At 33.9% G+C, this 18,321-nt stretch overlaps 1 protein-coding gene across 1 annotated transcript; it reads left to right on the forward strand.

The window, feature by feature from the left end:
* Nucleotides 1-13,040: 13,040 nt before the first annotated feature.
* Nucleotides 13,041-17,999, forward strand: LOC113702443 (serine acetyltransferase 2-like). The gene is made up of 10 exons (XM_027223659.2): nt 13,041-13,491; nt 14,246-14,443; nt 14,545-14,604; nt 14,974-15,069; nt 15,171-15,195; nt 15,579-15,673; nt 16,462-16,628; nt 16,744-16,817; nt 17,368-17,427; nt 17,619-17,999. Exons 1-10 carry the CDS (start codon nt 13,201-13,203, stop codon nt 17,675-17,677), a joined length of 1,125 nt encoding a protein of 374 aa, XP_027079460.2. The 5' UTR covers nt 13,041-13,200; the 3' UTR covers nt 17,678-17,999.
* Nucleotides 18,000-18,321: the final 322 nt, after the last annotated feature.

Raw genomic sequence — 18,321 nt, forward strand, 5'->3', positions numbered from 1 at the left:
GGGTTTGAACGCGACGTTTACGTGATAATTGGAGTAAAAAAAAGGAAGTCGCCGTCATTTCCTGCGTCTTGCCTTGTCATCAGATAAGTTTTTTGCCAAGTTTATTTACTACAAATTTTTTAAAAATTTTGGCTACAGAAACTTCAGAAAATTTCTCAAAGTTTTTAAATTATACATTTCAAAATATTCAAAAAAAAAACACACTTCAAACATTTTTTTAAAAACTCCTATAGTAAACTACAGTAAAGTTTTAGACAAATACCCAAAAAATTTACTTGCCAAATGATGCCTGTAGTGTGTTTGGATTGTAAATTATTTGAGATATTTTTACTGTAACACTTTTTATGATGTGATGTATGTGAGATAAAAAAATGTATTGAAAATTGTAACGATGATATAAACAAATAAATTTGAACAAATAATCTCCTGTGCAAACACACTTTATATGTATGTATTTTATTTTTTGTCCCAAAGGAAGACTTTCTTGAAGATTTGGAATCACTAGGGATAGGGTCAAACATTTTTATACAAGTTTAGAGCTGGCATACAAGTATGGTAGTATGCCACGAGAACATGACAGAAAGCATTTAGATAAGTGGAATTGGATAAGCACTTAAATAACTGGGGCTGGAATTGGAGTTGTGGTGAGAGACACTCAAGGACAAGTGGAAGCTTTAATGGCTGAAAGAGTTTCGGAGGCCCTTAATGCAGAGCATGTGGAATGCTTGGCTTTTCTTAAAGCTTTACAATTTGCCAAAGATTTTGATATTTCTCATCTCACTCTAGAAGGGGATGCCTTGGGTATTGTCCAGAGAATGAATAGCCATGGCATCAGGACCATGCTGCATTCTTTTGATTTTGTTAAGGTTAGCCATGTGAGGAGGACCAATAATGTCCCCGCTCACATCATGTCTAAGTTATCATTATCTTTTGAGGGAAGTAGGGTCTGGTTTGTAAACTTCCCCACGCCGGTTACTAAGGCCGCTATTGCTGATTTGCAATGAAAGGTTTTTTCCCTTATCAAAAAAAAAAAAAAAAAAGTCTTGACTTATCGCTGTCAGGTAACTTGATCAGAGGCATTAGAGATATGCTGAAGGATTTTTGTTCCATACGGTTTCACATGTAAGAAGGAAGAACAATGTTCCTGCTCATTTATTGTCTCATTTGTCTCTGTCACTTGAGGGAAGCCACGTCTGGTTTGTAAACTTCCCAAAGGAGATTATGTACGCTGCAAAAGCAGATTTACTTTAATGAAGCTCCGTTTTCATTATCAAAAAAAAAAAAGAAAGCATTTAGATAATTCCAGATCTGGCTTCGAGGAAAACTAGAAAAAAATACCATTACTAACAGGAAATAGTTACACTTATTCAAAGACTTCAGTACACATCGGTTGATCGTGGGATATTTACTCTGAATTTAAGATCTATAGGAGCATATTTCTGTCACCAATTGACTGGATGGGTGTTTCTTGTGGATCCCTTAAATTGCTTTCAGACCGGTTTGCTGATGCCTGCTGCGTGTCAAATCATTGTTTTGTGTGTGTGTTCTATTCCGTTGCGGGAAAAAAAAAAGTAAAGAGTTTAGAATATTCGAACGTAATATCATCTCATTCCAAGCTATGATTGTACGGACAATCATAGCACCCCGAAGAACATATAACTTGAGCAACAAATTGATCGTAAAGGTTAAATGTCTGGGCCCATTACTTGTTCTCTTTTCCCTTTTCTTTTTGACTGATATTTCACATAAAATTGTTAGATTATCTAGTGCTACAACATGGTGAACAAAACTAGAATCTGGGTATCAACTCATTTACTATATTCATTTATGAGGTAGAATTTAACTAGAAGATGATATTAACAATATATTGGTATAATAAATTAGGGTTAAATGCAAAAAAAACCCCCACAAACTATATATCGAGTTGCAGTTTATTCCCTAAACTATAATAATAGGCATTTTGCTCCCTTGAATGATATGTTTGGACAAATCTACCCCTTTTATTTTAAGCATTGTTATTTTTCTTTTTTCCCTATCATTTTCTTTTTAAATTCTTCCTTTTTTTCTTTAAACATTGTTTAAATAAGTAGACTAGATTAGTCAAAATTTGTTTATTTCTTAATTTCATATGTCAATATTTTATAAAAAAAAAAAATCTATGGAATACAAGATTTTTCTCCAAATGTTGAAGTCAATGTCATTTAAGAAATTGAACTTTTAAAATATATAATAACAAAATAGAGAAATTGATTAATCAATTATTAGTAGTATCAATAACAAAAAAAAAAAACGAACTGCTATTGTTGTTTATTCTTATTTTTTATTTCACTACAAATAACAATTGCTAACTTTTCTTTTTTATGTGATATATAATATTTTACTTTTATTATAAGTAGTTGAGTAACTGTGAACTCTTAATTAGTTTATAGGTACTTAAATTGTTGAATTACTAGATTAATACACTTTACAATATAAGTTACATATATTTTGTAATAACAAAGAGTTTATGACAAATTATTAAGAATGAATTTAACAAATAAACAAATTAAAAAAGCAGTTTAAAAAATATTAAAATTTTTTATGTAAGTCTTTTCACATCGGAGAGAGATGTTGGCTAGTTCCACGAGAGAATGAGAACAAAAAGAAAATAAAAGGAAAAAAATGAAAAAAATAATAGAAATAAATGAAAGGATTTAAGATAGTAGGGGTAGTGTTGTCCAAACATATCATTCAAGAGAACAAAATGCCTATTATTATAGTTTATGGGGTAAACTGCAATTAGGTATATAATTTGTGGGGGATTTTTGCATTTAATCCTTTATTTTAACCTAATGTACGGAGAGGAGAGTTTAATCGATAAGCACTGTCAAATGATGTCCTGTCGGAGCAAACAGTGACAAATATATGGTGGGAAGTCAAGATCTCCCACCTCCACCTTGGGCTGTTGGCTGAACCTCTTGATCACGAGGACCTTAAAAATTGTAGGATGTTAGATTGGACGGCTAATTACTCAGAATATTGGTAAAAAAAAGATTTATCGGACATGTATGATTCTGACAGGGGCTATGTCCCTAACTATTGTGGTCAACAAATTTTTTTTTTTTTTAAATTTGACTGGCTGCCGGGCTGTGTCAGTGATGCCAGGCTGCCAGCCCGACAGTACCTACATTACTGGATATTAATTAAAATATATATATATATATAGGCTGGCCTAGCTACGTAATGTAAGCCAAACAAAGGCTGCCTGTCTGATGTTAAAATTTCTAAGCCAAAATGGGAAGATCTGCTTAGGGAAATGCTTTCAAGTTATATATCTCTTCACTTACTATATAGTAATTAGAAAATAGAATTGATTTTATCATTTTAATCACTATCACCATACAAAAACGTACTATCTACCGTTTATGCGAACTCACTTACTCACCTTACTACTATTATCACAATCATTTCCCAAAATGTGCCATTAATTATTTCTCAGTTATTTGTTCACCATAAAACCAGTTCCACCCTTGTTAGCCAATCTAGTTTAATTTTTTTTAAGATCATTTTTTTCCATAACTGCAAACTGTGTCAATCTTGATTTTGGAGTTTTAAGTATTGAATCCTAATTAATTACTTCCATTTACTATTGATTTGATTTATGCTATAAATTGCTTTTTGTTCCACTTTACAAATACTAATTGAAACTTGTTCAAAGTTTGCTTAGTTTCAAATAATTTATACTTAATCCACAAACAACCACTACTACTGTCTATCTATTTCTTTGCTAAATATACATTTTGAGTGAAGTCAAATTCCCCCAAGAATGAAATAGAGATGGGAAAATGCCCTTGAACTTTTCAGCATAACATATTTAGTATCTGAACTATCAATTTTTAATCAATTTTATCTTCAAATGGGAAATTAATCAATTTGAACAAAAATTGGAGTTGGAAATAAAGGTATTTGAGTTGGAAAAGTGAACATATTCATTCAATTTTGCTGATTTTAAGTTGTGTAAACCTTTTTACTTAATTGGGCAAATTTTCATTCAAATTGATTAATTATCCGAGGATGAAATTATTCAAAAATTAATAATTCAGTTACTAAATGTGTTGCATCAAAAATTTTGAGGATGAAATGTATCCATGGTCCAAAATTTAGGGACCAAAACTTGCATTTTCCCAAATAGAGACATAAAATACGAGTAATTGTTCACCCAAAAAAAAAGAAAAAGAAAAAATAGTAGCAATGTTATTGTACTACATTTTTACCACCTCTCAGCTTAAGTTGGTAAAAAGAAACGGGCTGTTGGGCTGACAAATTTTTTTTTAAAAAAAAAATTTTGACCGCTGCCGGGCTGACACAACTCGGAAGCAGCCGGTTTTTTTTTAAAAACCAAAAAATTTCAGCAATAGTTGGGGACTTACCCTTTGTCAGAACCATACATGTCCGATAAATCTTTTCCTGGTTAATTACTCACTGCCCGGCAGCAATAGTTGGGGACATACTCCTTCTCAGAACCATATATGTCCGATAAATTTTTTTTTGACCAATATTCCGATTAATTAGCCAGATTGGACAGCAATCAAGAAAATTGCGCATGATGACCACGTGATGGGAGTTGACAGTCGACTTTTTCAGTTTCCAAAAAAAATGATCAGTTTTTCCCTTTGATCTGGCAATGAAAGGATTGCTATCATAATTCCAAATTACTCCTAGAGATTGAAAGAGAAGCCCAGCGGATGGTGGCCTGGAGATTCAAAGCTGATTTTATTTGGAATAATTTTTGTAAATAAAAGTGTAGCACTTTGTGGTGTAATATATGTTGACAAAAATGATGATTGAAAAAACGGAAATATGATTAAAAAATATGTTATGATTTAATAAGAACATTTTTTCTTAAATATCCCAAGACTCAACTCGACTGGGATAACTCTGACAAGTTACTGCAATAGTTTTGGATAGATAGAGCTTGTGATCCAACTCATGTTTTAGCTAAGCAAGCCAATTTAGTAGGAAATTCTACTTGAAATTTTCCTTCTCACTTTGTGTATCTCGCCTTAATAGCAAACTCCTTCAATTAATGAAATCTTTGTATTTTTTATAAAAAAACTCTGATATTCTAAATTTGACTCTCAAACCCTTCTCTTTTATCTTTTTTTAATAAGGTTAGTATCTCTCATTAACTTTTTATTTTACATATATATATATATTTACATACATACATACATATATATCCCTCAAGTATAATAAAGAGAGAAGGGGAGTTACTGTAGCAGCCCCAGTGGTTACCACATGGCTCTCCTTCTTTTTGACAAGTGACATACTCCTTTTAAGAAGGTGATTTAATTTCTTTTCTTTTTTATTTTTTCATTATTTTCTCCTTCCATTTCCCTCAAGTATAATAAGAAGAGAAGGGGAGTTACTATAGTAGCCCCGATGGTTGCCACATGGCTCTCCTTCTTTCTGACAAGTGGCATACTTTTTTTAAGGAAGGTAATTTAATTTCTTTTCTTTTTTCTTTTTTCATTATTTTTTCCCTTACTTTCTCCTTTCACTTTGACCGAGACAAAAACCTACACAAAGCCTAACAGACCGCCGCTTCATCCCTTCCCACCCTTTACCTCTTTACTCGCTCCCACGCTTTACACCTTTCTCTTTCAATGTTCTTTTTCTAAATGAGGCGAATTTACTAACATAGCTCATATTGTTAATTTTTTTTTCTAAAATTTTGCCAATGTATTCCCATTTATACTTTTCACTGGAACATATGTTAAATGATGCTTTTAGACTTTGAGTTGCGAGTTGAATGAGTTATTTTTTTCTAACGATATTGACACAGTTTGCTATTCTATTATTATAATTTCAAATAAGGACATGTGAAGGTGTATGTATTTGTTAGAATTAATTTTATAAAAAAAAATTTCATGGTTTCTTTTTTCAATTAATTTTTAACTTAGGACTGTGTTATTTTTGGGCTAATGTTTCAAATTAGCAATGGTAAATAGAAACACTATCATGTTGAATCTATATTTGCTATATATTTAATTCTTATATTGTTGCGCTATTTTTCTAAATAAAAATGTAATTATATATATATTTTAAACAATATTTTACCTTGCACGGCGTGGTTTTCCTAGTATATATATAAAAGTGTTTTTCCATATGACATTGCAATCACACTTGATGGTTCTTTTCTCCTGTTTAATAGACGCTCGCAATGAAAGGAGGAGGATAGCACATGTTTTCCTAGTCGGCCGAAATTCCTATCAATAGCCGACCTAATGTCCCTGAATTGGGTTTTAGAGACCATTGTAGGTTCGGGGCCTTGGGACCGAGCGGGCCTAGGAGAGTACGGCCTCGACCTCCTGAAGCCTGGGAGAGTTACTCAAGCCAGATACATACATATATGCTCCATTGTAAATGAAATTTGGCACAAGAAAGCACCCAAAAAAAAATTGCATACACACGGTTAACCCATTTATGTGCCCGTCGCTATCGTCTTTGTTAATAATCTCAGAATAACTATTGTCACTGAAGGCGCCTCCAAGGCAAAACTATTGTCACTGAAGGTCCCTTTTAAGGCAGTCGAGCTGATCTCACTAAGGATTAGTACACTCGAGATCCATGTTCGAGCCTTGTCACAAAAATGGGAAATAACCCAACAACCCGAATAAGGGTTGGGGCCTGAAGTGGGGCCAGATCCTTTTGTTTGTTAAAAAAAAAAAAAAAAAACTATTGCCAGTGAAGCAGTAAGGAGTTAGAATCTAGACTCTAAAGGGCTATGATCTTTGATTCACTCTTATGAATAACTTAAACAAATGTTGGAGGAATTAGCTAGTACACAGTGCAAAGCAGTGGCCAATGTTGTTTGAGAAAAAAGCTCTCTAGTGTGGCACAAAAGAGTTTTTGAGATGTCAAAACTCTTTTGCTTCGCATTAGTTTGAAGACTCTTTTACTTCCCCAACTTACTTACGGCTAGTTTTAGGCACTTTTAAAGAATATATGAAACCACAATCTTTACTTTTACCGTGATATCTTTTAACATTGACTAGGTTCTTTCATCTCATTTCATTTGAGAGTAATCTTTCGTGAAAGACCAGCGAAACAAGGCATCAGATATTAATGTTTTGGGATTGATCCAAGAATTAGATGCCCTTCCGGACCTCTATTGATTTGATTCTTTTACCATGTTAAACAACGAATCTGCCATGGGAGTATTACGTTAATGACTTGACCGCTAGTATAGAACTTGCAAGTAGCCTCATCTTTCATGTTTTGTCTTTAGGTTAGCGATTCCACAGCACCTATTTTAGTTCCATAACTAATTGCTATTTATGAAATGAATATTTTTATATATCTTTTTTGGCTAGTGAAAGGCATAGTTATCATTTTGGAAGAACTATGCTGTGGAATAAAAATTTGTACTCAAGCGGAGACAACAATTCAAAGTGCAAGTACTAGCTACTAGCCTTTAGACAGAATCAGGTTGAATAATTAACATCTTGCGACTTTAGAGCGCTCTTTGAATAATTAACATCTTGCGACTTGCATGAGCAATATCGAGGCTTCCAATTTGGTGCGGTTTCGCCTTTCATTTAGCACCATTGAATCAGGTTGAATCAACTACGGTCAAAAGACAGAATGATTTATTTGGAAATCAATTACGAATAGCAAATGCTTTGCATATTAATTTCCGACCCCAGAATCGTATGGAAAAAGTTGGATTTACATGATTGTTATTAAAAGCTTCATTGCCCCCAAAAAGCATGAACTTTTGGTTTGTAGTGTGGAAGAATGCACCGGACAAGAATGATTACGCGAATAACAAGAACTCCAGTCGAGATTTTTGTAGATTAAATCAAGAGAAAACTGTACAGCGTTACACTTTGATTCTCAACATTTTGGAGGAGTTTCTTTACTTAAATGCTTTCTCCGGCATGCACATCAATCATTCCTTCTAAATCAGCCTTATTTGGACCATTGAAGCTGCAGATCAAGACATCTTTTTCCTAGTATACTGTTAAGGTTCAAGATATCTATTCTATAGTTGCTGGCTAGATGCGGCAAATGGAAAATGCTTTCGGCCCTTAACCGAACATACAAAGCAAACAAGAGGAACATTGACCAATCAGATAGCTTATCTCTCTTGTATTATTGGCCGGTGATGATATTCCACAAGTAAAAAAAAAGATCTCTATACATCTCTTCATGTTCTGTGGTTGTGAACGATAGTAGAGTTAAATCGGTTCTCCACGTCGATCCCATGATTAGAAAAGTGAACCTTTTAGACAAGCAGATCAATAGATGACGAATATCAACGTCCACTCAAAATCAATCCTTTACCAGGCCAAACAAAAAAATGTGGAAAGCATATATCGTACGATAGATGGTGGACACTGATAAAGGGTAATGTTCAAATCTTTTTCCAATTTTTCATGCTGTATATCTTTCTAGATCATGCAATGATTGACATAGGTACTCAGACTCCAAAGATGCAAGTAATGAATCAAGTCTGGCACTTGTCGGGGTTTCAATCCCATATCGGTATTGGAGGGAAGGGTTTGGGTAGATAAATCCCCTGGGCGCCTTCAAAAGTTGCCGGCTTTTGAAGGTTGCTCGGAGATCTAGGTTTATTTGCCGAAATTCTTACTTTCGTAAGAAAATGTCAGGAAGAAACATTCCACTGGAGTCGTCTAGCTTGGATTTGTGGGGGGTAGTTACTTCTTAGCAGCAACAGCCATGGAGGCTTGGCCCTTGTCGAGGTTTCAATCCCACATCGGTATTGGGGGGGAAGGGTTTGGGTAGATAAGTCCCTGGACGCCTTCAAAAGTTGCCGGCTTTTGAAGGTTGCTCGGGGATCTAAATTTATTTGTTGAAGTTCTTACTTTCGTAAGAAAATGTCAGGAAGTAATGAATCAAGTCAAATTATGGGAGTTCAACTGAATCTTACACTTCAGGTTATCAGTGTTCGACCGAATTAAGTTAGGTCTACGAATGAAAATGGTTGACTTTAATAATGAATTTTCAGGTAATCTTACTCTGCTTTTGAAGTTTATATTAGAAGAGAGTCAAGGAAACGATCTTAAAACATGCTTTTTCTTTCACGTAATTTTGTTGTAAGTTGACAATAAAGATAGAAATCATAATACCAAATTAAGAAGCTTGGCCTATTGAATGAACACTTCTTCACATACAGTTTTTTGGCAATAATAGCATTCCACACGATATCATATTATTTCCTCTTTAATATGTTTATCCATTTCGAATTGTGTTTCCAGCCAACATGCATAGAACAATTTTGAAAGCTTTATAACTGATAGTAGTACTAGCTAGCAAAATCCTTAGATTGAAGTTTCTACTGATATCAATAAAATGACGCTTTAAAAGAAGAAAAGAAAAAGTTTAGGCTTAGTAAAAACTATAACTTTCAAACTGAAAAAGAAAAAAAAAACTCACATACATATATTCATGTATGTTTGTTCTGGAATTTTTGTATAAGATCATATCATTTCTCACTGATTTCTTTATTTTTTGGTAATCAAAGTATAACCGTTAGTTACTTCCCTAATTAAAAGATAACTCTAGACACGACCGCAAGATTAAATCTTTCAGTAGCATTAAGAATCAGGAAAAATACCCGTTCTACCCAGTAAATATACTATAAGAGTTTGTTCAAATTAGATTAAATATTCCCCAAACGTACATTCGAAAGTTTCTAATATAATTAAATTCCGTCACTAGCCACAAACACTAAAATTGCCAAACAATTATGGATTTGAAATTTTAAATGGCAGTAGATTGTTCTGGACAATTAAATACCGACCGATTATCTAATCATGCAAAATTGTCCATCTCAAGAACAAACACAATTATCTCAGAAACAAGCTCCTTTTTACACTCAAAAGCCCTGAAAACAATATCAAACACCAAATATAAGTATAATTCAGCACTTAACATTAAATCTAGCCAAAATTAAGAAGAAATATTTATAAATAAAATGTACAATTAGCTCTCTAACACTTTTTTGAAAGAAATTTAAGTTGTTTGTAATGCATCAATCTGCTCTAATATTGCTATCTGTCACTGACTAGATGCACTCAAACAAGCTCTACATTTCTTGCATTTTCTATCATATTGTCGTTTTACATGAATGACTTGAAAGCACACTACCATGTAACATTTATATATTTTTTGTTTTTAATACAATATTCTTAGTTATCATAATAATTGTTTTTTTTTTTGACAGAGTATGCTAAGATGCTCCTGGTCGCTTATAAGGGTAGATACAGCAAAGGATGGCCTTATTCCAACGTCCTAGTAAAGCAATGGTATTTTGTCCCATTGTAGCCTTGTCATGCAAAGGCTACAACCACTGGCGGAAGCACGGTCGGTCCTCCCAACAAGAACGTTGTACTGTAGATGTATAATTTGCTCCTTAATTAAGCACAAGTACTATATAATTACTATTTTAATTGCTTAATTGGAGTGATGCAACATTTATGATTTTCGACAAAAACAAATCGTAGATGAAAAGTTAGGTCTAAATTGTCTATTTATTTCCAATTCTTTTTGTTTATGTTTTTCAATTTTCAAGTAAATTCAATCATTCCTCTTCAAAAACTGATGAATTCTCTCTCAAGTATTCTTGCAAATTTATTTTTTTTTTAAAAAAAAAAAATTAATTACCCTCACTTGCATCGGTTCAATTATGCAGAACTGTATATAGAGCCCTTCAAAAGAATTAATCAGTAACTCTCTCTAATATACTGTGATTTTAGAATGGAGTAACATACTTTTCATCTAAACTTTCCTAACACAATAAAAAAGGAAAAAAATTTGTGTGTTTGGATAGCCAATTTTCTTATTTTTTTTCTTTTTATTGTATGATAAACACGTTTTTCAATCATTTTTATTCTGACAGATACTTATACTTCACAAATATCACACCACAAAATGTAATATAACATTGTTTTAAAATAAATGTTTATATTATTTTCAATCCAAATAGACACACTATTTTGTCATCGCAAGTATGAAAATTTTCAACTAATTCCTATAATCTCCCCATAATTGACTTTCATGCAAACTCTAACATGCCTGATCGATGTCATGATCTTATAAATTTGAGGGCAGCACTAAAATATATTCTGAGCTTTTAAGGAACACGTCGACAATTTTTTAAGCAATTGACAGATTTTCACTTCTGAAAGACTAACAGAAGGATTGAATCCAAAATCTCATAGAGTTGGAAATGATCGCATACACCTGGTTTCCATTCATCTTCTTTATTATCCTTAAATTCCGCTCTATTCTTTAGCAATGCCAACTTCTGATATTGTTTATGAATTACACATTCACGTATCATTAGAAGTAAAGGATTGAAATTGATCAATTAGAAAGACAAGTACTTTAACTTAAACATACCTCCCCACTAGAAAAATCTTAAAATATCAGGTTTGACTTTGAAATCAACCTAGTTATGTTGTATATAATTTATTTTTCTAATGTAAAACTATTTTCTGCGTATGTCCGTGTATTGAAAATTAATTTATAATTAATTTCATTTGTGGGTGTGTATTTTACAAATTGTGGGTACTCAATGATAGAGTCATGATTCACAAAATCTCATGCTGGATAGGATAATACATTTTCATCCAAATAATATTAATGTTTCTACCAACCAAATTGAGTTTTAGAGACATATAGATTTTCAAGCATTAAATGAACTACAACATGGTTACCATATCATGCTGAAATTTGTAGTTCAGCTTCATTTATATTTAAGACTTCAATAAAAAATGAGTGTCATATTTTCTCAAAGTTTAAATTATTCTCAACTAAAAAACAAACTGTCCTGATAAATACCCACTTGTAATTGACAAAATAAAATTTAGCAAGAAAATCTCATCGTACTACCCATTTCAAAATATACCTAGTGTTTGGGTTACACCTTATTTGCACACATTGATTTGCTTATATCATCAACACATTTTTTAATTATCTTTTTGTCTCACATACATCACATCAAAAAAGTGCTGCAGTATTGTTTGAAAAAAAAATTATCTCAAATAATCTCCTATCCAAACACAATTTGAAAATTTCACAAGAAGAATCCATCTAAATACCCCAATCCAAAATAAAGCAAATGCTATACTGCCACACATACGTATACTAAGTACTTAGCACACTATATTATTATATGCTAAGGAGTCTTAAATATATACCAAGTACTTAGTACACTATATTGTTATATCCTTTAAGCCTTCATTTATATTTCAGAACTACTCCTCGGTAGCACTTCATTTATACTTAATACACTGACTTGCTAATACTCACAGCACATCCCACTACTAAAACAAGACAAAAACAATTAAATGTTATCATTTCTGTCACGTCCTCCACAAAATATGGACTCATAAAACCAAGTACAACGTCATCAAATTCCTGTGGTGATGGTTAATTCTTCCTTTCGGGTCTCTTTAGGGGTCCCAAAAGCCAATAGAAATCTTTGTCGGAAACCATATAATGAAGAGAAACAAGTGTCAACCACCAGCCTTGGGTGCATTAAGGCTTGGTGGGATAGGTGACAAGAGTTCAAAACTTGTCTCCCATTAATTTATCACAATTAAATATAGTTTTACTTAAAAAATTCAGGCGGAAGTGTATTGCATTCGTCTGATTCGGTGGTAATTCAGTGCCTTCCGACTTACCCCGAAACCTCTTCAAGTCCTCCCCATAATATAGGAAGTTATCGTATAAATAAAAAATAATAGAAAAAGAGAAACAAGTGTCCAAATAGAATACGAAATTCTCACCCTTTAATAACCCCAAAAAAAGGAGCCCACAGTAGTCCGGCTGCTTTAGTAATTTATGAGTAGGTCCTATGATTGCTATCTCTCATGTATGTTTTGGGACTAAACTCTACACAATCTTAAGAAATTAATCTCATCGAAAGAATGGAATATACAAAAAAAAAAAAAAAAAAAACAGGCCCCAAACCCCTTCCTACCAAGTACTTCTACTTTTACTATTTCATCCAAGTCTCACTTGACGCAAACCAAGGCCCAAAAGACAGATTCCAAATAGAATTATATAAATGTCCCTCTCAATTCTGCAGTAGCAAAACTCAAGTGCCCAGTATTTTAATTACTGACTCTCTTGAATTTTCTTCAACATTTTTTCTGATGATATGAAACAATAAGGGAGAATGAAATAATGGGTTGTGTAAGTGAGGAAAGGTGGTTTTATTCGGCCCAAATGATATCTACCCACACGGTTTTGGAAGAGGAAGAGACGACGAAGGAGGCGGTCAAGGTGGAGGATTTTGCTGGGTCGAAGTCCAAGAAGCAGCAGCCAGGTGAGTTGAGGTTGGAGAGAGTATTTCCTGTTTATGCTGTTGGTGTTGTTTCGGAGCCTGACCCGAATTTAGTGGCCTCGGTTGCCAAGTCGGGTTGTAAACCTGGTGACCCTATTTGGGATGCTGTCGGAGAAGAAGCTAAGTTGGAGGTAATATTTATAAGGAGTAGTTCTACTAAGTTTACTCACTTCAATTATTGTAATATTTCACTATGTAATCCATTTTGCTTCCAAATTTATATGCCTTCCGAAATTTGGTTGTTTTTAGATGAAATTGGTAAATATAATCAAAAGGGCTTGGAGGATTAGAAGGAAAGACTGGTTAAAGATGGAAAGAAAAGATTTTTATGCTTGACAAGCAGTGTAATGGCTAATTTTAAGTTTTTTCTGCTTTCCTCTTTTTATTTATTAATAATTACTTTTATGGCCTGTGACATTTTTGAGGATTGTAGAGGAAGCATTTCCACATTTTCTCAGAACACTGAATCTGAAGCATTTGTCCATTTAAGTTACATTTCTTAATTTCCTATGTAATCATTTGACAAGAAAATGCTACTTTAGTTCTAACACTGAATATGTAGATTACAGGCTGAAGAAAGAATTGATTTTGGTCCTACTCTTTTTGGTTGAAGTTTTTGTCTTTTCAGATACTTTTGTGGGAGTAAAGTTGCCCTGAAACTGGTTTGTATGCCCCAATTAATAAAAAGGAGGAAAAAGTGAGAGAAAAGCAGAGATGTAAAGATATATTAGTATGAAAATCTAATGCAAAAGTACATTTTTTGCTGGACCTTAATAGAGAAATATGACTTAGACGATGTCATCATATAGTTGTTACTGTCTGACGGATATTTTATAAAAGCTTTTGGTACTATTTTGTCACTATTCCTGATATGCAAAATTTCAGGCAGAAAAGGAGCCAATTTTAAGCAGCTTCTTGTATGCAAGCATATTGTCACATCACTGTTTAGAGCAAGCATTGGCATTTGTCCTTGCCAATCGTCTGCAGAATCCCACACTTTTGGCGACACAATTACTAGATATTTTCTCTGATGTAATAATGCATGATCGAGGCATTCAACGTTCAATTCGCCATGATATACAGGTGTTTAATTGGCACCACAAAGTCATTTCAATTTTCTTATGAAAGTTGTAGTCATGTTTTCTGGTTGATATGGTTCTTACATGCATTCTTTTATTTCTCAGGCATTTAAAGATCGGGATCCTTCTTGTTTGTCATATTGCTCTGCTCTGCTATACCTGAAGGTATTGCTTTCCAATCTTCCACCACATTTTATTTGGTTGACTAACTTTTCTGCTAGTATTAGTTTGCCAGTATGTGCCATGACATTACTGAGCCTGTTATGGCTTATTTCTCAGTGAAAAGAACTAGTAATTTGTGTTTGTAATATATATGTTTTATGTTAGATTCATTTATGTGACTTATAAATATTGATATGGCTGAATGTCTAGTCTTAAAAGGGCAGCCCAACTGGTCAGAATCTCTGTATCCGGCAGATGAAGAAGTTGTTAGGCGTTACATAGAATGTGTTTAACTACATTTTATTTATATGTTTAGTTGGTATTGGTTCACATATTCTCATACTCAAATCCGCATAAAACATATGTTTGTAGGGATACCATTCTTTACAAACACATCGAGTTGCACATGCATTATGGAACCAAGGACGCAAAGTCTTGGCATCAGCTTTACAAAGTCGTGTCAGTGAGGTAGTATTTGGTTCTTGTACGCTTCAGTGTGGATTGAATGTTCAGATTTCAATGTGGATTGAATGTTCAGATGTTTGACAAGATTAATTTTGCATCTCCAGGTTTTTGGAGTTGACATACACCCAGGTAATATTTATTTACTTTAGTTTTTTGCACTTATGTCATATATTCTGCTGCTTGAGTTATTTATTTTGTTCAGAAACATAAGTTTATATCATAATAAGTTAGCACCCGAACTTTTACTAATCAATTGCCTGCTTGTGCTTAAATTTGCTTGCTTTCTGATGCTTCATTTGGGGGCGACTATTAGAAGTACTTTTTGTTTGAATTTTTTCTTTGAAAGTTTGGAAATGTTTTGAAAGACGTTCAGAGATAGTTAGCAACAAACTTCTTGATGAAGCTTAAGTCTTGAGCTTTTGGATTTGAGAAACATTTCAATATATGACACCATGCTCTGAAATGGGCACCAGATCTCATCTACTCTCCCTCATGCTTGCTTTTTTGTACAGCTGCAAAAATTGGAGAAGGAATTCTCTTGGACCATGCTACTGGTATAGTGATTGGTGAGACAGCTGTTGTTGGGGATAGAGTTTCGCTAATGCAGGTAACAGTCACTTTTTCTATCATTGACCTGTATAGCTTTGAATGAGAAAGCTGTTTGGTTATTGGAGTTTCCGTTGTAAATGGCCTCCAGGATTTGTACTTCAGATGATACCAGATAACAAAATCTCAATTCCTGGCCTCCTTGCGGGGGATGAAGAGTGAGTTTATGTGGCTAGAAGTGCATGTTCTTAAAGAATAAAGAACTGTTGTAAAGTTGCTCAAGCTGACCGCTAACTGAAAAAGAAAAGTTGGTTGTCAGGTGATCTGGTTTTGAATAATTTTGTTAGGACATTAAGAGAAAGATAAAAGATTGAATAAGAGAAAGTAGAAATAGCTTCTGATATGTAGAAAGGGTGGAGACAATGATTTCAGCATCCAGGAACTACCTTTCACATGTTTCATTTAATGGTTCAATTTGTTCTTCCAGGCACCTCTGCACCAGTATTAACTTGAAATTTCTGATGAGTTTCATGTGTATTTTTCCCTTTAATTTTGTTGCAACAAATTTTCTGTCCATTTCAAGGTACTAGCATTGTGGGGGAGGTGGTGGTAGTTTTTGGTTTGGGGGAGGGGAGCATTCTTGTTGTTTACCACTGCAGATTAAGAGTGAAAGTGTGCTTGTTACTTTAGGAAATAGTAACTGACAGTAGCAGAAAATAGACAATCAAGAATAGGATACAAAATGCTGCAAATAGTATGTTAACAGAATATAATAATCTTGCAAATTCTTCTTTACAACTCTTTGATTGTTTCTCATTATCTTCTCTTCATTTTGTTAAAATCTTGCAGGGCGTAACCTTGGGAGGAACTGGAAAAGAAATTGGTGATCGGCATCCAAAAGTTGGTCAAGGTGCACTTATAGGAGCTAGTGCAACTATATTGGGGAACATAAGAATAGGTGAAGGTGCAATGATAGCTGCTGGTGCCCTGGTACTAAAAGATGTCCCTCCTCACAGGTAGAGTCCAGTTCTGTGATGTGCATTTGTGTTGTCTGCTAGAATCGGTGTTATTACTTATTAGTGGGTGTTCACCATTTCTACACAATTATGACCGTGTCCTTTTGGTTTGAAGCATGGTGGCTGGAATTCCAGCAAAGGTGATTGGTTATGTGGATGAGCAAGATCCCTCTCTAACAATGAAGCATGGTATGTCAGCCACAAGTTCGTCTATATTTGGTTAACTATGCTTTACTGGGCAGATAGCTTGTGCCTGCTCCAATAAACATGAAAAGTTTCGAAAATGCATTCCCCTTCTTTTCATGTTAACTAACAAGCTATGAGGTTTAAGGGGAAAAGGAAGGAGAGAGAGAGTTACTTATAGGCTAATAGTTTATCTATTTATTTATGATTCATCCAGCCTAACTCTTAAATGGATCTATGAAATGAAGTACCTTGGCTGGTTGGAGTGTGTAAATTGGACAAAAGATTGACAACTTCTACATATGTGTTTGCCTTCCACATTGTCCCCTGTATTTCACCAAAGTAATGGTTATCAAACTGTGACAAGTGAAACTCATTACAGGGATGTCCTGCTGAATATAAAGAAAACAAGTTTACAGCTTTGCAATGTTTTCTGCTAGTTGGAGAGTTGATCTCCCTTCTAAATCATGCAGCTATCAGAAAACACAAAACTTTATTACTGGTTTTTTTTTTATTTACCAACTCTCGCTTGTCTTTTTCTTGCCTCTGTGTGCAGATGCCAGTAGAGAATTTTTTGAATACATAGCTGCTCGTTCCAGTGGAGGCAGATCTTCTGGTGAGATTTCTGCTAGTTTTGGTTTGAACAACTCATTTGTTTCGTAATATAGTCCTCTTCTTCGAGAAGTGTATACTCCATTCTACTTAAGCAAAGTGGGTAGAAATCATCTACTTTCCTTGTGAATGGATATGTTCGAATGAACATCTTTTAAATCTCTCATTCTGATTCTTTCACGTGTTTGTTTGCAGAAATGATTGGCCCTCAAGGAAATGGAGGTACATCCAGAGATGCACAAGTAGAGACCTAAGTGTTGTTGAATGCATTTCCCCATTTACTTCAACAACTGGGGTGGAGACGTTTTTGTGTTTTCACCCTGTCAATTTCAATGTTATAGGAAAATAAAAGTTAGTCAGAGATTGGATAGACCACTCAATCATGTAAATGCCTGTGATTCCCACCCAGAGGAGATCTAAAATCGCTTGACGTGATTGATGGATTAGTTTGACGAATCCTTTTTTTTTTTTTTTTGTTCATTTCTGATATTCATTGTAATTCTTCTCATGTATGATGATGAAAATGCTTCACAAAATGCGTCTCTTCCGAATGACTATCAATTGCAGTTGAGGGAATTTGAGTCGAACATTTCCTAATTTACTACCATCATCAACTTGGGGTCATTTACGCCCATATCAACTTGGGGCCTTAATCCCCCTTATAGAACTGTCATGTATTTTCTCCATCAAAGCGTACAGGAGTTGGACATTAAGACTCTCAAATTGTTAACTGTTATAGCTCAACTTTAGTTGCTTTTAAATGTTGTAAAGGCTGATAGTATTAGATTGACTCTGAATAATATGTGTGTGTGTGTGTGTGTGTTTATACACACACATATACGTACATAAATATATATATATATATATATAAATATATTCTCATTTGCTTTTGTACTTT

Source organism: Coffea arabica, chromosome 7e (assembly GCF_036785885.1).
Source record: "Coffea arabica cultivar ET-39 chromosome 7e, Coffea Arabica ET-39 HiFi, whole genome shotgun sequence".
Lineage (NCBI taxonomy): Eukaryota > Viridiplantae > Streptophyta > Magnoliopsida > Gentianales > Rubiaceae > Coffea > Coffea arabica.

Bases quoted from the DNA above. Each gene is read 5' to 3' on its own strand.
- LOC113702443 (XM_027223659.2), top strand. From the start codon at position 13,201: ATGGGTTGTGTAAGTGAGGAAAGGTGGTTTTATTCGGCCCAAATGATA. The intron at 15,070-15,170 runs GTAGTATTTGGT...TTGCATCTCCAG, and splicing joins TACAAAGTCGTGTCAGTGAG to GTTTTTGGAGTTGACATACA. The intron at 15,196-15,578 runs GTAATATTTATT...TTTTTTGTACAG, and splicing joins TGGAGTTGACATACACCCAG to CTGCAAAAATTGGAGAAGGA.